This window comes from Nerophis lumbriciformis, linkage group LG06, assembly GCF_033978685.3.
Source record: "Nerophis lumbriciformis linkage group LG06, RoL_Nlum_v2.1, whole genome shotgun sequence".
In the NCBI taxonomy this organism is placed as follows: Eukaryota; Metazoa; Chordata; class Actinopteri; order Syngnathiformes; family Syngnathidae; genus Nerophis; species Nerophis lumbriciformis.
Window position 1 is genome coordinate 31,051,752 of NC_084553.2, and position 19,646 is coordinate 31,071,397.

At 42.9% G+C, this 19,646-nt stretch overlaps 1 protein-coding gene across 1 annotated transcript in view; it reads left to right on the forward strand.

Annotated features, from left to right (window-relative positions):
* Positions 1–19,352, forward strand: part of LOC133608660 (DNA-binding protein RFX7-like) — a 45,505-nt gene extending 26,153 nt beyond the window's left edge. Inside the window, exons 3-9 of the mRNA XM_061964104.2 lie at positions 2,940–3,025; positions 3,092–3,214; positions 5,729–5,845; positions 6,238–6,322; positions 6,419–6,632; positions 12,286–12,569; positions 14,402–19,352. Of these exons, the coding sequence (XP_061820088.1) occupies positions 2,940–3,025; positions 3,092–3,214; positions 5,729–5,845; positions 6,238–6,322; positions 6,419–6,632; positions 12,286–12,569; positions 14,402–17,461 (3,969 nt within the window). The 3' untranslated portion in view covers positions 17,462–19,352. The remainder of the gene's footprint in view (positions 1–2,939; positions 3,026–3,091; positions 3,215–5,728; positions 5,846–6,237; positions 6,323–6,418; positions 6,633–12,285; positions 12,570–14,401) is intronic.
* Positions 19,353–19,646: the final 294 nt, after the last annotated feature.

Below are 19,646 nucleotides of genomic sequence, written 5' to 3' on the forward strand. Positions count from 1 at the left end.
TTTCGTGGGGAGTCGGGACAGATTGTTGGCATTACCCTGCTAAAATGTCTATTTTGACCGTACGGTAGAGATGCGCGGATAGGCAATTATTTCATCCGCAACCGCATCAGAAAGTCGTCAACCATCCGCCAGCCACCCGACCTAACATTTAATCAGAACCGCATCCGCCCGCACCCGCCCGTTGTTATATATCTAATATAGACGATGCAAGGCATAGTGAGGTTATAAAGCTTTTGCCTGTTAAAGAAAGGAGACTGATCCAATGCAGCACAGACATTCGCGTGCCACGCTGTCACGGCCCAGACGCACACCAGCGCAATCATATGGGAGCCGCGCTGAGCGCACCTCCAAGCGCGTCTCGCTGCCGGCGACGGCCGGGTATGGTCCAGACGCTCCAGCGCCATCCATTTTCAGGGCTAGTTGATTCGGCAGGTGGGTTGTTACACACTCCTTAGCGGGTTCCGACTTCCATGGCCACCGCTGTCTATATCAACCAGGGTGAGCCCCACCCCTTTCGTGAGCGCACTGCGCGCGGAGTGACCCCTGTTACGCGCCCCCGGCAACGGGGGTGGCGGGCAGGTAAGCTGCGCGGGCGGAGCGCGCGGAGTGACCCCTGTTACGAGCCCCCGGCCACGGGGGTGGCGGGCAGGTAAGCTGCTTACCTGCTGTGCGTGACGCCGGCCGCGGCGGGGTGTCGGTGCGGTGGGCGCGGTGGTGACCCTGGACGTGCGTCGGGCCCCTCTCGCGGATCGCCTCAGCCACGGCTCCCGGTGGGGCCCTCTCGGGGGAAGGGGCCTCGGTCCCGCGGACCCCGGCGAGGCGTCCCTTCTCCGCTCCGTAAAAGTGTCCATCTCTTCTTTTTTTTTTTCTTCTGTTGTGGCATATGCTGCAGGTGCCTGCTCGTTTTTCGTATGTGGGTAACAACATTTAACTATGTATATATATTTCCGAATTGGTTTAACTGCCACCCGCCTGAATCTATTTAAAATCTTTTTTTTTTTTTTCAACCGCCCGACCTGACCCGCGGATAAAATCTAATTTTTTAAAATTTCATCCGCCCGATCCGCGGATATTCCGCGGACTCCGCGGTTGTGCCCGCAAACCGCGCATCTCTACTGCACGGACCACCATCGGAATATGGTAAATGGTAAATGGGTTATACTTGTATAGCGCTTTTCTACCTTCAAGGTACTCAAAGCGCTTTGACACTTTTTCCACATTCACCCATTCACACACACACATTCACACACTGATGGCGAGAGCTGCCAGGCAAGGCCCTAACCACGACCCATCAGGAGCAAGGGTGAAGTGTCTTGCTCAAGGACACAAGGGACGTGACTCGGTCGGTAGAAGGTTGGGATTGAACCAGGAACCCTCAGGTTGCTGGCACGGCCACTCTCCCAACCGCGCCACACCGTCCCCCGTATATATGTATATAATAATATATTATGTATCGCATAGGCCTGCTTTGATGGCAAGCCAAGGCCAACAATAAAATTACTGCCACATTTTGTTCAGCATAACTCTATGTTGCATCCACCCTGACGCGTTGCATTCTCTTCCATGTACGCACATCACCATCTTTCTGTTCAGAGTGCAATTCTATGAGCCAACCCACGTAACGCAAAAACCACGTTACGCATAAATCATATAGCCTACTACCATGTCAATACACAAAGTAGAAAATCATGACATGTAATGCATTATATTGTGCCAAGCAAATACCACCCCATATGTGTTTGATGCACATACAGTACCAGAAACCGCAATTAGCCGTGTTAATTTTGGAACGCATTGGAAATAGGCACTGGCACTACCCAAATCCACATAGGTTTTATTTGTCGAAAATATATTTTGCCCTGTCAGTTGGATGACACATTGACATACAAGCTAACGGGCATATATTTCCCCTGTTAGTTTGTATGTCGATGTGTCATTGACCGGGCTAGCATGCTAAGCATTCGTTGCACAAACATACTAGCTTTGTTAGACAAGATCATAGACTGTATTGGACAATATAGTTTTACAAAGTGTCCATTTCCATTTATTACAAGTAATAAGAAAACGTAAATGCCTGACTTACCTATTAAAGAGGAAATTAGCAAGTTTGGCGTCAGATGAAAAAAACTTATTCGCCTTCAATCGTCTCCATCTTTCAAAGGCATCCCCAATACAAATCCTAATTTTGTTTCAGGCTTTGTCATGAATAAGTTGAGAATCGTAACGACGCCTTTTTGATTTGCTAAGGTCTGACATGTTTAGTAACTTTACCAGTGGCAGTGGCTCGATGAAAAGGGCGGTGTGTAACTGGCAACCTAGATGTGACACACTCACAGACTTTCTAATTGGTCAAACGGTGGAGGGCGGGGCATCGAAATGAAAACAATAACAATATTTCGGGGCTGTAAATCCAATTTTGGAAATGAGCATATCCTGGCTGAACTACTGTTATCAGTTATAAAGGTATTCGAAAAGAACATGATTTATTAATGCCTTTTGACATATCAGGGCCATTTATTATTATTATTTATTGTTGATGTATTTAGAAAGTGTTCATGTTAGCACTGCTTAATTGTATGTACATTTATTTTTTACCAGTTTTTATGAGTCCCTTCTTTTGCAATATATTTGATTAGTATTTATTTTTGTAATCAGCCTGACCTAATCTTGATAATAATCTTTGTAATAAACAAATGATTTCATAACATTTGACAAGGTTATAAACTATAAGTAAGTTAAATATTCAATGTTAATATTTGAGTGGGCCTTTGGTCCCTCTGTCGTGGAAAAGTTGGGCCTCAAGGTCTAAAACGTTAAGAACCCCTGATCTCGAAGAGCGTCACACAAAAAAGAAGATGGCTAGATGCAACAAACATATGAACTCTGCTCTTTGTGGTACAAAAATACTAATTATTCTGTTTCCCTGTTTTTTTTTACAGCAAGATGTTGAAAAGTTCACAGACATTGAAAAACTCTACCTCTACCTTAAGTTGCCTTCTGGTCCCAGCAGTACCAGCGATAAAAGGTAAACATATAGAAGTAACTTTGTGTCCGAATGACTTATTAACATGAATTGATGGTGTGTTGTCAGTGACCAGAGTGCCGTGTCATCAAGCCGTACACAGCAGATGCATGCCTTCAACTGGATCCGCAATTACTTAGAGGAATATCCAGAGACCTCGCTCCCTAAACAGGAGGTCTATGATGAATACAAGTAAGTATATAATGATGATAAAATACTTGATCACAACATAAATGTATACCTCACAGCAATATGATGTTTATGACTTTCTCCTCACAGTTACATTTTCTTTCTCCTCTAAATTGCTGCTGGCTAAAGCATCATTATAAATAGACGCCACAGGCCCGAGAATCGCACAGCAGCATGTGCTAGTAATATTAGAATGGAAAGTCTGAGACAGCTATTGAAATGCTCTGACAGTGTTATGTAACTGTCTTTCTAACTCGACTAAATTCAGACCCCCCCTCCACCCACAGATATATTGGCGCCTTTGGGATAGACAGGTGAAAAGGCTCAAAAGGAACACGGTGTTCAGCACTGTATAACCATGTTATTCCTAATGTGGCCTGAAACATAATTTCCATCCAATAATAACTGATAACCACAGATTTTATAACAAAAGTATTACATCTACTTGGAGTGTCCAAACTTTTCCCATTTATGGCTGCTTTTTACCGAAGTTTTTATCCTAATCTGGGTTTTGTTTAATTGTACATGTAGAATGTCAATGAACACACTGACATACACTGGATACATCTACACATCTTATAATGAGACCCAATGAGAAAAATATAATCTGTTATAAATAATACTGCTCAATTTATGATAGGTATCAATTTAACAACATGCTCGTTATTGTGGTTCTACAGAAATGTGCAATAATCACCAGTCGGTTTGATAGAATAGACCAATTTATCCCACAATAGGGAAATTGTGGTAGCAGTGCAGATTATTACATACCATAACAAAAGTAAAACGTCATGAAAAAAAAAGACTATTAAATAATATGAATTGTGCACTAAACGATTGCACTATATATGGATAAAACAAAAACACTATATTAACATCCATATTGCACACTGAGTGAAAGTTTTGCACACCAATGAAAAAAGCAGATTAGGTGTTGTATCCTTAATTGTAAACATATTGTTCGATCTTTGCATTATTTTCTTTGCAAAAGGTATGGATACAGTGCTATGTTGTTTTGGATAACATTAGAGTGTGGTGGGTGCAACATTCCCTCTAAGGTGCGCGCCTGCGCAATTGCGCACTGCTCACGCGTCCTCTGCGCACAGCAAATCTATGCCGCGCACAAAAGCAAAACATTTGTTTTGTATGATTTTGCAATGCAACTGTGAGTAACAGGTGACGAAAGGCGGCCACAACAGATAAAACAATGTTTGTCAACACTGTTAAATCATTGTAACGTCTGTGGAGACACTTTAAGGAGGACAGGAATTCCATCGGTCCCTTTATTTAGCAAAATTGTTTGTCGGCCATAACCACACCAAAAAATTTGTAAAATACTTTTATCTAGCAAAACTAGTCATTGTCTACCGTACAAACCAAGCCAAAAGCAACTCTTTGTCATCTGTTATATCAACAGCAGCTGCTTGCTTGCTTTCTCTCTCACCTGCACCAACACATACACTATGGCAATTAGCCAATGATGCGTTTATGGCCACACACAAAGTTGGACAACTCCAACACCTAAACAAAGTGTAAATTCCAGGTTGTTATACTATGACTCCTCAATCAGATGTGTGCTTATTCTACTGTCATTTATTAAGAATGTACATTTTTGGATATTAATCATGAAATGATGTCTAGTAGATTACAGAATTGCTAATAAAAATATTTATTTTACAGACAGAAAGTTAATAAACACTTCATCTCATGCAACATGTGAATGTTTTAGGGGAACTAAATGTGATCTCTGAAAGGGGTACACAATCTTTACAAAGCAGGACCCCCACCCAGGCATAAAATACTATAGGGCATAGCTGATTAAAAAAAAAACAATATCTAAGTGGGCCAAATCACATGTATTAGAAAATAATCTCTTGAAATTGACTACGGCGTGGCGCATTGGGAGAGTGGCCGTGCCAGCAACCTGAGGGTTCCTGGTTCAATCCCCACCTTCTACCAACCTCGTCACGTCCGTTGTGTCCTTGAGCAAGACACTTCACCCTTGCTCCTGATGGGTCGTGGTTAGGGCCTTCCATGGCAGCTCCCGCCATCAGTGTGTGAATGTGTGTGTGAATGGGTGAATGTGGAAATAGTGTCAAAGCGCTTTGAGTACCTTGAAGGTAGAAAAGCGCTATACAAGTATAACCCATTTATCATTTATCATTTACTGTCACTTGATTATAATAATAAGACATTTAAATTGTTATGTCAGGTTTGAGACAAATGTGCTGCTGGTATGGCCACAGTGTACACGTCTGTATTCCACTGAATGCTCAGAGTGTTTGTGTGTTTGCTCACACACATGAAAAATTAGAGGGAACATTGGGTGGGTGGGGTACAAAATTGTGTGACTTTGCCACAAACTTTGCTCCTTAGTGAAATGACGTTACAAAGTAAAAGTATATCAAGATAAGTTTTGTGTAAATGGATACTGTAAAATGTCCAAATGTAGAAATTCAATCTTTTTTTGTGTGAACTGCCTAACTAAATTCACTCGGATTCTTGTTTGTTTTCCAGGAGCTTCTGTGACAATCTCAACTATCATCCGCTGAGTGCTGCCGACTTTGGAAAAATGATGAAAAATGTATTCCCAAACATGAAAGCGCGTCGACTTGGCATGAGAGGAAAATCCAAATATCCTTGACTGGAATGGACCGTAGCAGCCTGTCTCTACTCACTTACCATCTGCTCTTACAGTTCATAAGCTCTCTAAATATAGATCAGAAATGAAATAAATTCCCTCTGTGAAGCAGGAGCATAATACACGAGTGCTCGGGGGAATCACAGTGATCTTGACCTTCATGACGCATTACTTTTTTTTGTTGTTGTCCTGACGTCAAAGTAGAAAACTTTCAACATTCATGACCTTTAGTACAATAATTATTTGGACATGGAAAAGTGAGAAGTTTCCCTGTAGCATGTTTTAGGAAGGAGTAATACTGTGTTTGTAGTTTGGGAAATGCATTCTACTGAGAGGTAGTTTATAAAGTTCATTCTTAAATGTATTTATCTTAACACTGCCTTACATATTGCTATAGTGGACTTAGGAAGAGGCCCTTTGTTCACATTCCAGCTTTACCAAGTCTAGATCTACACAAAACTGGAGACGGAGTAAGCACATGTTCAACTTTCTGCTTTGTATTTCAAATTAAGTTCATGTACTACTTTGTTTTGGATACATACAACATATGTATTACTTTGTTTTAGTTTCAGTGTGATGGCCTGGATCCGACAGGCCACCTGGGCAGCATAAAGGAAGAGGTACGCTTTGCAGCTTGCGATCTGGTGTGCGAGTGGGCTCAGAAAGTGCTAAAACGTCCGTTTGAGGCGGTGGAAGATTTGGCTCGCTTCCTGATCGACAGCCACTACATCAGCAACAAGTCCCTGGCAGCTCTCACCATTATGACAGGCACAGCAACAGGTGAGGCACCGTTTGTTGTTGCTATAGTACACATACAGCGGCATCTAGTGGCAGTTGTATGCTACCGCAATTAGTGCCTGTTGTACCAAGCAGGGAGAGAATCGAAACTCAATCATACACAAAAAGCATGTATTTATTATTAGGAGTGTAACAATTGATCGAAAGATCAATTTATATTTCTAAGATCGAAGAAAATCAATCTCTGCTTGGCTAGTTGGCCTTTCAGAAGATATATATCGGTCTAACATCGATTTAAAATGTATTTAATAAATGTTATCAATACTAGAACATAAACTTAAATAAAAACATTCAAGATGGCGTTCCTCAGAGGACGACGTTGCGAAGGTGTCCCAGTCAACTTTGATTTATTTTCCTCACCTTGTGCAGAGCTCGAAGGACATACTCTTAATACAGCTGAGAGAGCGCAGCAATTTTGAACTTTTTGACCCAGCGGCGCTGGTGTCCTTCTCTGAGTTAGCACGCTATGCTCACCAGACTCTCTGACCACTGCAGACGAGGCAACACAAAAACGAGAGCGCGGCAGACGGGTAGGAGCTGACTATAGACTCCGGCGCATAGTTAGCAAAGGAAGGCTAACTCTTCTGGTTATACTACTGGCAAATGTTCAGTCTCTCGGAAAATAAGATGGAGGAACTTCAACTTCAGCGGCTATACTCGGGGAGGAGGAACGGCCACCCTAGTTACAAGCATGGTGCACCGACATCAAGATGATGTCAAACTCCATCCTAGGGATATAACGGTACTAAATCTCACAGCACGATATTATCACAGTATCAAGGCCACGGTACGATATAATTGCGGTATATGTCCAAAATTTAAAAAAAGCCATAGTGTGTAAAATAAAGTGTCAGAAATGTTTAGGATAAACACACGTACTGTAATTGAACACTTAACATAATGTTAAAATCGTCTAGTCATATTTATTACTACTAACAAGTATTTGTAAGTGCAAATAATTGTGCAGGAACATCTCCTGTTTCAAGCAAATATTTAAAAGAATAACTTACAGTAGGGGCATCACGGTGCTACAGGGGTTAGTGCATGTGCCTCACAATACGAAGGTCCTGAGTAGTCCTGGGTTCAATCCCGGGCTCGGGATCTTTCTGTGTGGAGTTTGCATGTTCTCCCCGTGACTGCGTGGGTTCCCTCCGGGTACTCCGGCTTCCTCCCACCGCCAAAAACATGCACCTGGGGATAGGTTGATTGGCAACACTAAATTGGCCCTAGTGTGTGAATGTTGTCTGTCTATCTGTGTTGGCCCTGCGATGAGGTGGCGACTTGTCCAGGGTGTACACCGCCTTCCGCCCGAATGCAGCTGAGATAGGCTCCAACAACCCCCCGCGACCCCAAAAAGGGACAAGCAGTAGAAAATGGATGGATGGAACTTACAGTAGCTGTCTTTAAAGTAACAATGTAAACATCCAGTGTAAAACAATAATGTTCACTTTAGTGTCTTTCACCTTTTACATTATGGGAAACAGTGTCCTCTAGTGGTCGTGTTTTATATCAGTCTGGAAAATGTTGTTTCTCAGTTAAGTAAACTAACAATGTGACTTTTAATAATGTAAATGCCTCACAAACTGATGTTTGGCTATGCTGGCTTCAAATGTGTGATGGCGACCCCGAGAGGGACAAGAGGTAGAAAATGGATGGATGGATGGATGGCTTTCTGAGGTGCCGACTTGCCCAGCCCAGTTTTCTGCCTGAGTGCAGCTGGAATAGGTTACAGTATCCCCGCAACATCCGTCCATCCATCCATCTTCTTCCGCTTATCCGAGGTCGGGTCGCGGGGGCAGCAGCTTAAGCAGGGAAGCCCAGACTTCCCTCTCCCCAGCCACTTCGTCCAGCTCCTCCCGGGGGATCCGGAGGCATTCCCAGGCCAGCCGGGAGAGATAGTCTTCCCAGCGTGTCCTGGGTCTTCCCCGTGGCCTCCTACCGGTCGGACGTGCTTGAAACACCTTCCTAGAGAGGCGTTCGGGTGGCATCCTGACCAGATGCCCGAACCACCTCATCTGGCTCCTCTCGATGTGGAGGAGCAGCGGCTTTACTTTGAGCTCCCCCCCGAATGACAGAGCTTCTCACCCTATCTCTAAGGGAGAGCCCCGCCACTCGGCGGAGGAAACTCATTTCGGCCGCTTGTACCCGTGATCTTGTCCTTTCGGTCATGACCCAAAGCTCATGACCATAGGTGAGGATGGGAACGTAGATCGACCGGTAAATCGAGAACTTTGCCTTCCGGCTCAGCTCCTTCTTCACCACAACGGATCAATACAGCGTCCGCATTACTGAAGATGCCGCACCGATCCGCCTGTCGATCTCACGATCCACTCTTCCCCCACTCGTGAACAAGACTCCGAGGTACTTGAACTCCTCCACTTGGGGCAAGATCTCCTCCCCAACCCGGAGATGGCACTCCACCCTTTTCCGGGAGAGAACCATGGACTCGGACTTGGAGGTGCTGATTCCCATCCCAGTCGCTTCACACTCGGCTGCGAACCGATCCAGTCAGAGCTGAAGATCTTGGCCGGAGGAAGCCATCAGGACCACATCATCTGCAAATAGCAGAGACCTAATCCTGCAGCCACCAAACCAGATACCCTCAACGCCCTGACTGCGCCTAGAAATTCTGTCCATAAAGGTTATGAACAGAATCGGTGACAAAGGGCAGCCTTGGCGGAGTCCAACCCTCACTGGAAACGTGTCCGACTTACTGCCGGCAATGCGGACCAAGCTCTGACACTGATTATACAGGGAGCGAACTGCCACAATTACCCCATACTCTCTGAGCACTCCCCACAGGACTTCCCGGGGTACACGGTCGAATGCCTTCTCCAAGTCCACAAAGCACATGTAGACTGGTTGGGCAAACTCCCATGCACCCTCAAGGACCCTGCCGAGAGTATAGAGCTGGTCCACAGTTCCACGACCAGGACGAAAACCACACTGTTCCTCCTGAATCCGAGGTTCGACTATCCGGCGTAGCCTCCTCTCCAGTACACCTGAATAGACCTTACCGGGAAGGCTGAGGAGTGTGATCCCACGATAGTTGGAACACACCCTCCGGTTCCCCTTCTTAAAGAGAGGAACCACCACCCCGGTCTGCCAATCCAGAGGTACCGCCCCCGATGTCCACGCGATGTTGCAGAGTCTTGTCAACCAAGACAGCCCCACAACATCCAGAGCCTTAAGGAACTCCGGGCGGATCTCATCCACCCCCGGGGCCTTGCCACCGAGGAGCTTTTTAACTACCTCGGCAACCTCATCCTCAGAAATAGGAGAGCCCACCACAGATTCCACAGGCCCTGCTTCCTCATAGGAAGACGTGCTGGTAGGGTGGAGGAGGTCTTCGAAGTATTCTCTCCACCGATCCACAACATCCGCAGTCGAGGTCAGCAGAGCACCATCCCCACCATACACAGTGTTGATACTGCACTGCTTCCCCTTCCTGAGGCGGCGGATGGTGGTCCAGAATTGCTTCGAAGCCGTCCGGAAGTCTTTTTCCATGGCCTCCCCGAACTCCTCCCATGTCCCCGCAACATCTTTTTTAAATTTAGTAGTACCGGTGCTATTAGTATTTAGCACATATTAGCATTTCCCGCGTACAATTTTTTTTCTGGGGTGATTTCCCGCCATGCGGTGCAATGAGAGTGGCTGGCTCTGTGTCGCCTTGGAAACGCTCGAAACGAAAGTGGCGTGCCAAAGGTTATGTTTTTGCGTGGTGTTGTTTGTTTGTTAGCGACATAACTCATGAACAGATTTAATGTCCAGAAAATAATTAATTTTATCTAAAACAATTACGAACACACTTCACTTCCTGCTCACGGCGTTCAACGCCCCACCTTGCCAGCCCCGCGCTTCGCAGAGGATTCTGGAAAATGTACTTTATTTACAGACCTCGCCAACGTTAACAACAACAACAAAAAACTACAATCACCAAGTTTTTGTTTGATACCGTCACACATCACGGTATTATTTAGAAGACTTTGAAACTGTCTATCTCTGTTGGCCCTGCGATGAGGTGGCGACTTGTCCAGGGTGTAACCCGCCTTCCGCCCAATTGTAGCTGTGATAGGCTCCAGCGCCCCCCGCGACCCCGAAGGGAATAAGCGGTAGAAAATGGATGGCTGGATGGATGAAACCGAGGGACTTTGAAACCAAAATACCGCGATATTTATAATTATACATCCCTACCATCCATCCATCTATTTTCTACAGCGTGTTCCTCTCGGTCGCGGGAGGGCTAGAGCTTATGCCCTCGGCCAGTGGTTCTCAAATGGGGGTACGCGTACCCCTGTGGGTACTTGAAGGTATGCCAAGGGGTACTCAGATTTTTTTAAATGTCTGTCAATAAGAACTGTGAAAAGAAATGCAACAATGCAATATTCAGTGTTGACAGATAGATTTTTTGTGGACAGGTTCTATAAATATTGATGTTGAAGATTTCTTTTTTTGTGAAGAAATGTTTAATCCAGATGGATCTCTATTACAATCCCCAAAGAGGGCACTTTAAGTTGATGATTACTTCTATGTGTAGAAATCTTTATTTATAATTGAATCACTTGTTTATTTTTCAACAAGTTTTTAGTTATTTTTATATATTTTTTTCCAAATAGTTCAAGAAAGACCACAACAAATGAGCAATATTTTGCACTGTTATACAATTTAATCAATCAGAAACTGATGACATAGTGCTGTATTTTACTTCTTTATCTCTTTTTTTCAACCAAAAATGCTTTGCTCTGATTAGGGGGTACTTGAATTAAAAAAAACGTTCACAGGGGGTACATCACTGAAAAAAGGTTGAGAACCACTGCCCTAGGCAGTGTACACCTTGGACGGCACCTCTTCGCAAGGCCAACACAGATAGCCTGCTTTGAAAATGTAGAATATTTGACTTTAAAGTTAAGGACATTTTATTTGCCAAGAGAACTGCAATGTATTATACCGAGTATCATGTACATTTACGGATGAGGTTGCACTCAAGGAAATACATGACATGATCAATAGACATTAAAGTACACATCCGGACGGTGCTGTGATTATTTTGGGCTATTTTAACCACTATAAATTTACATTAATTCCCTTACAAGAATACACAGGAATATAGGAAACTTCACCTGCAGTATCCAGTATATATTTTACAGTCACACTGGTGGAATCTTTTCCTAAAAAATTACTGAATCGATCTCAACTCACTGAATCCTTTCGGATTGTATCGTTCTAAAAAAATATTATCGTCCCTGAATCATATCGGCAACCACAAATTCTGAATTGAATCAAATCGTTGTTAAAACGAATCATTAGACCCATATATATTATTCATTATTGTAATGGCGATTTCTTATGCAATTCTTAATGGAACACAGTTACTAGTCATACATTGACTTGATTGAGTGGACTGTTCAGGTTGTCTTCGAAGACGTTCGGTTTTGGATCCTATAGCGTCCTCTCAGACTAGAACTGTGCTATCTAGTCTTGAGCATGAACTGATGAAGCCCGCTTGGATGAGAAGCGAAAGGTCTTTTAAAACAACCTGAACAGTCCACTTGTGATCGATTCAATGCCCTGGATAAATTCATTAATGATAATCACAGACAATTAATAGTCATATTATTGTTTTTCTTGCCTTCAGAGGTTAAGCCCCTACAGACGGGCTCAGCTTTTGTCCCCACCGCCGACATGCACTGCTTCCAGCCTCAAACTGCAACTCTGTCGTCTCCGACTGTCGATGCCAAACAGCAGCTCCAGAGAAAGATCCAGAGGAAGCAACAAGAGCAAAAGCTTCACTCACCATTACCCATAGAGGGTCAAATCAAGAGAGTGGATGACAGCGATGGGCTTTGTGGTAGTCCAATCTCTCCCTCACCTCAGCCAACCATCGGCATTGTGGTCGCGTCTGTCCCGAGACCTGTCACGGTGAGAAAACAGCAGAAAACACTCTTAAGCCAAAATTATTTAAAATCATTTTTTTATTTAACCTCCATTACCCAGAAAAAATAAATAAAAGACTTATACAGCCCAACATGAACTTTAAAAAATAAATACAAGTAACTACTGACTATAAACAAGATGAATATGGTTGCTAATTAGTTTCCTGCTGAAATGATTCAATACTTTGTGTGTAATTAAGTTCCAGACAATTAAACATTTATTCAATAAAATTATCAACCCAACATTTTTAAACTAGACTATTATTTTATTTGGAAACAAAAATGTATTTAATTGTAAATTAAATGACTGCTTAAAAATATGCTTTCTCAAATCAACCCCTAAAAATGTGTAATACTATCAATATACTGTGGTATGTATAACTATAACATCACATTTTCTAACATGATCGCTACTGATTTTTAGTATTTTTTGCAAGTGGTTAGAGTGTCTGCCCTGAGATCGGTAGGATGTGAGTTCAAACCCTGGCCGAGTCATACCAAAGACTATAAAAATGGGACCCATTACCTCCCTGTTTGACACTCAGCATCAAGGGTTGGAATTGGGGGTTAAATCACCAAAAATGATTCCCGGGCGCAGCCACCGCTGCTGCTCACTGCTCCCCTCACCTCCCAGGGGGTGATCAAGGTTGATGGGTCAAATGCAGAGAATAATTTCGCCACACCTAGTGTGTGTGTGACAATCATTGGTACTTTAACTTTAACTTAATTATTTTCTTTCTGTTAAGTTTTTTTATCTATATGCATCGATTTGACTTTTTTTGGTCAAACTATTATTCAACATAGACAGACACCATTTCCCCCAATATAGTGGTAATATCAATATATTTTAATACTCGGGAGACAAAGGCTGATTTTTTGTCCTTTCACTAATTTTTGCTGTATTTTGGCCATATTTTGGTTGCGTTATTCCATCATACATGATTTTTCCATAAGAAGGTTTTTTCCATGTTAAATTTTAAAATTTCAGTGTCCAAATATTTCACTGGTGTACAATACACCTATTTGACAATACCTCAAAGCCAAACAGGACATTTACAGGTCAAACTAAAACAAATGTGAATATCATGCAAAGGTTTGTTTATACCAGCAATTACATTTACAAGGTGAAACAAATATATATGATTTAGGCTCATAACATGCAACTTAAGACATTTCAAGAGTTACTTTGATATAATTATGATGGTACCACTGATAGTAACACACACACTATTATGTTTTTATTTCTGACAGTCCAAATATGTGGGCACGCATAGGTAGGACAAATGATTCTCTGTCCAGCTGTTTTGCAGTGCAATTTCCTCCTTTCTCACAGCCGCGTGTGTAACTGTGTCAGTATACACATACTTTTCAGTCGTGCTAAATAAAGACCCAAAATAAGGCCCGCAGAACAGTTTTAGTCTTAATAAATCACATTGCGCGTGCTGAATGATTATAATGGTATTTTCTCCTCCCAGTATTGTGGGTATTCTGATCATCCGCATATATTTTGCATATTCATGAAGAAAGACACAGTAAATAAATTGTGCTCTCTAGTTTGCTCATTCGACAGACACACTCCTCTGTTTGTTGCTCGTTTGGAGATCAGCTCTGTGTGCGTTAACCAGTTTGTACACGCAAACCTTGAGTAGATCAGGCCCTTTGTACATAGAAAAAGTTACAGATCTTTGAGTTCAGCTTATGAAAGATTGGAGCAGTTGAATGTGTTACATTTATAGTTTGAGGTGTACATTCAAACATTTAAATTAATTAGAGTTTATGTGTCCTTAATTTTTTTGCATCATTTTGCCTCCTATACAGGCACAGCAAAGCAGCCAGCTTATGTCTCCCAGTCCAGTGGGAGCTGGGGAGAGCAAAGTGCTTCCTATAAACTTCCAAGTGGTGACCCAGTCAGTCCAGCCACAAAAACAACCCATCAAGCCCCTCCAAAGTCCAGTGGGGGAACGCTTGGCTCGACAGCGCTATCCTCAAATTCTGCCCAAGCCTGCAACCACCACTGCTATTGCTTTGTGCTCGCCCTCCACTATGATAATTGCCAACAAACCCAACACAACTGTGATGACCACATGTCATGTCACGCCTGTCAGTCTGGTCAAGATGACGGCTATATCACTTGCACCAAATGCCACCACCTCCCTCACAAACACCACTTTGAGGCCGTCATCTGCAGGCATCAGCATTACTTCCGTGTCAGAGGACATCCAGGGCTCACAACAAAACACAAGTATCTCTGCGCTTTCTATTCTGGCCCCAGCAACGAGGCCTGGCCAGGCTGACACACACAACATTGATGTTGAAATGGAGGTTGAGGATATACACAAGAATAGTCAAAACCAAAATCCAAGCAGTTTAATGTGGGCTAATAGAACAATGGCGCAGAGGGCTGCTAGTGTACCTATACCTCAGACTAAAGGCTTCCTAGCTCTGGAGGAACTATCCAGCTCTACATTTGATCCAATTCTCCCCTTGAGCAACAGCACTGAGTCAGCCATTGATTCTAACATTAATCACAACACATCTAGCACAACCACTCTGAATTTCGCTCCCTGCTGTCAAACTACCACAGCCATCTCTGCATTAAACACCAGTAGAGCGCCTTCTTTAGGAGAAGGCAGCTGTCTAACCAAGGGCTTCCGGAAGCGCTCAGGCCTCAGCCCCATCCTCTCTCCTGTCAAGAGGGTTTTTATGCCCCATCATCCAGAGGAGGGCCCAGCAGGATTTCGATATGGGAGTGGAAACGTCCCCCGCCCAGGGGCTCCAACTCGACCTGAGAGTGCACCAGTCACCCGGGAGATGGAGGTGAATATGACCTCTCATATGCACAGTCAAGTCCATAAACTTGGCAATGCATCTTTCAGAGCCAGTGGCTTCTTCACTGATGCCAAAACACAGAGCTCAATGCAGAGGGAACCCATTTCCAATGTTATGGAAACTCACACTTCTGTCAGTCACCCATTAATGCAGCAACCACAGGAGCACCTGATGTCTGACGTGCATTCTATAGCTATTAACCCTGACATTCAAAATCCTTTAAACTCAACTGCACATGTTCAGACCTACCATCAGGCCAACCCTGTTTCTGGACCCCTAGATTTTTTGGATCAAGCTTCGACAGCAAGTCAGCTCCCAATGCAGACTGACCTAGAATACTTCCCATTTGATGATGATGTAACTCAAGACAGCATTGTAGAAGAACTGGTGCAGATGGAAGAGCAGATGAAATTTAATAATCTACAAGAGTTTAGAAACAGTGTCACACTACAAGGCCGGCAGACTGTGATGCAAGAGAACATGATGTCCAATAATCCGACAATAAACACGTTTTACCACGCTGCAAACAGCAGCGGCGTCAACAATCTAGTTCAAACACCAACACTCACTCCCACTCCCACATCAGAAATTACTGGAGGAATCCAAGGCCTTACTAGAGAGAGCCCATGCTCGCGTATCACTCCCATAACACCAGTTGACAGCGCCCTAGGAAGCAGTCGACATACTCCAGTCGGCACTCCGCTCTCCAACTGCAGCAGCACTGTGCCTCCCAGCCCTGTGGAGTGCAGGAATCAGTTTGCATTTACACCCATCAACTCTAGCATCACTGGTTTCCATGACGGCAGCACCGTCTCCAACAGCCCCGTTAAACCCATGCAGAGGCCGATGGCCACCCACCCGGATAAGACCAAGCTGGACTGGATGAATGATAGCTACAACAGCAACAGCGGGAGCTTAAACAAGTCTAACAGTAACATAGGGATCATGCCCAGCTATCAGGGCCTCATAGATGACCACTTTCAAAAGCCTCATGCCTTTGCCGTGCCTCATGCAAGGCACCAGGACAGCCGCTTTGGCCGGTTGACTCCCATTTCCCCTGTGCAGCAGCAGCAGGTAGCCAGCATGGCTAACAAGCAGGAGGGTTTTGCCGTGCCTGCTCCTTTAGATAACAAAGCCACCAACCTTCCCGTCACGAGCGGATCTTTTCGATGTCGCAGCGTTAGCCCCGCAATACATCAGAGAAACTTGGTCGGGTACACAGGAACCAGTGGCCTTCCCATCCACCAGCAGTGTGTCTCTCCGTTTAACTCTCCGTTGACACCCGAAGTATTAAACATCTTAGCCAACAACCAGTGTAATGTGAGCAGCGTGGCTCAAAGGAGTCGCTCTGTGCCCCTCAACATCATGATGCAGACGGAGGTTCAACAATGCAACAGCAAAAATATCACAGATGTTCTTCTGAGCAAGCTAGATGGGGACCATGACACTATACGAGGTCTGGGCCTTAACAATTGTCCTTCTAATTATACAGCTCGAATGAATCTCACTCGGATCCTTGAGTCTGAGAACATGATCCCATTGGACTCCACCGGCACATGCCCTTCGTTACACCCGAATCACCTCATTCAAAATGCCAATAATGAACAAATGATTCTATCTGCCAGTGACAGCCTCGCACAATCAGCCTTAGTGGAGCAGCATCAACAGCAGGGTCAGTCGATGGTGCAAACTTTGAGCTCACAGCGACATCTAGTGAATTTTAGTGGCACCTTTAAGGACATGCAACCAGATAGCAGTCAAAGTAATCAGATGGTGCAACAGGTGTCGGAGCTTGCGACAGGGGAGGGAAATTTCCCATGTGAATTTAGAATGAGATCGGATCTCTCCGGTAGCATCAATGACCTTAATACACTGGATGCAAACCTTCTGTTTGACCCAAATCATCAGCAAGGGCAATATCAAAGTGCTGCTCCAGAGGAGCTGGCCAACGAGCCGCTGTTTCAGCAAATCACCAGCGAGACCACACATTCAAGTGGACTGGAGTGGCTTGAGAGCAAAGATCAACCAACTGTCGGGTTGATGGGTTGAGAGTAAAGCCTTTTTTTAAATCATGTTGAACATGTCATTTGTAGTGTGTGATATGTCTGAATTTTTAATGCAACTCTGGACACAGTGACTTTTGTCCAGTTTAAGTGCCGACCTGAGCTAAAATGATGCTGCAACACTGATCCAAATGCTGGGCATTTCTCTTATCAGACATCACCAGGTGATGTTGGTGTAAAAGCATTTAATTTTTAATGTTTTTGGATTGTTTTTATACTAAAAAAAAAAATCAGCAATTTAATCAAAAATGTTTTGTATTTTTTGTATATTGTTTGGAAATTATTTAAACACATTTTTAAATTTGTGGATACTGCAGAGTTCTGTGTCCTAACCATATTGATGACAAGCATTACACAGTCAGGTGAAAACAGGTGCTTGCCAGTGAAGTAATTATAATATGTCATTATGGTTTTAATTTGAAATCCCTGCATCAGCTCAAAAGTGATGCAACTTAAAGAGAGCTGAAGAGTGGCACAGGGAAATTGGAGCACTTTGTACAGAATACACAGTAAATAATCATTACTATGCATATAGATGGGTTTAGCATGATGTATATTATTCTCTTTACACAATTTCACGTATAGCTGTAACTTTACAGATGGTTTGTCCTGATGGAGTATATGCAACATATCTACTAATCAGAAACATAACTGGATGCAATGGTTCATTATTTTACCTACTGGTTGACTTACACATACATACTAATATATTAACCATATGTTATCCTGTTCATTATCAAATAAATATGATTTAATTCATCACATTAAATGGAACTTCCTTAACCCCAAAGAGAAGGCAGATGTTAAACAGGCCATACACACACATCAGTGTTGAATGGAAGCCCTAAAGCACTTTCAAAAAATATATATGTAAGTAAAGATTTATAGCCAAAAATGTAGCCATTTTTAAACATGTTCTTAAAATGTGTAACCTCTGTGCAAACTTAATAGCAAAATATGCAGCTAAATAGATATGATAGTACCAATGTGATTTATATGTGTGTTAATTATACGGCACAGACAATCTATAAAATTGTGCGCTTCTACAAAAATGCACTGCTTTTCCTCTGCAAAGAAAAAATAATATAAAAAGAAGGCCTTGTCCATACCAAAGATTATTTTAAAAATGTATACTTGCACTAAAATCTCCTGTATTGAATGGTGGGCATATTGGCGAGTTGTATAAATAAAACTTTGGAGGAAAACATCTTAGCACTGTTAAACCAGGAAAACAAGCTTTTGAAATGAACAGGTGTTAATTTACTATTTTATTTATGATTTCTCCATGTCCGTGATAGATTAGGTGTGTTTGTCATGTTGGTCACTTTATTTTTGTTGTACAGTTCAAAGTGTCTGTGTTGTACTGCTCATGATTTGCTTTCTTGTCTGTACAGAAAATGTTATCTTACAAAAACATAGTCTTTCACTGTATTATTGGTTTCAAAGATCATGCAAAGTACTACAGCATATTAGCACCAACTGTATTGTACTATTTGGATTTTTTGTATACTATGCTGTTGCGGTATGTCAGGATAACTTGGTAGTATCATGCAGTATAGTTCTTTAAACTTCTGTAATAGCATATTGTACTTTTAACCCCCATTTAGAGTATTATTATTGATAGCCTTTAGTTCCTATATGTTCTCTCTTTTGTTTGATTAAACTTTAGTGTCTCTAAGAATATTTAATTTGGTTTGCACTGATATTTATTATACTATTGAGACTTTACTGCTCCTCTTTTTGGTGGTTCAGAACTGTATAAGTGCTCTGCACTGTAGGTATTATGTTGCTGTGTCAGGTGAACATGAAAATGTTGAATGTGCTTTTTAAAGAAGAAATTGCTTTTTTCAGGTTTTTTTATGTGAATAAAACATTGAGTACACCAAAATGTTGCACTCCTTACGTTTGTGTGTCCTGGTATGAAGGGGTGAATAGTCTCGAGCTGATGGGAAAGGGCAACCATGTATTCACAGCCACAAACCGTATCAGTAAACGGCAATAAACCGGGAGGGAGGAAGTACTTCGCTGAGAGTAATTAAATGTTTGTTGACTTATTTATTACAGTACAGACACTTACAACTTACTTTGGGAATTTTTTCATCAAAAAACAAATTCTATGAAATGGGGGGCGGAGGAAAACGTCTTCTGCCAGTATCGGGAACAGGCCACAG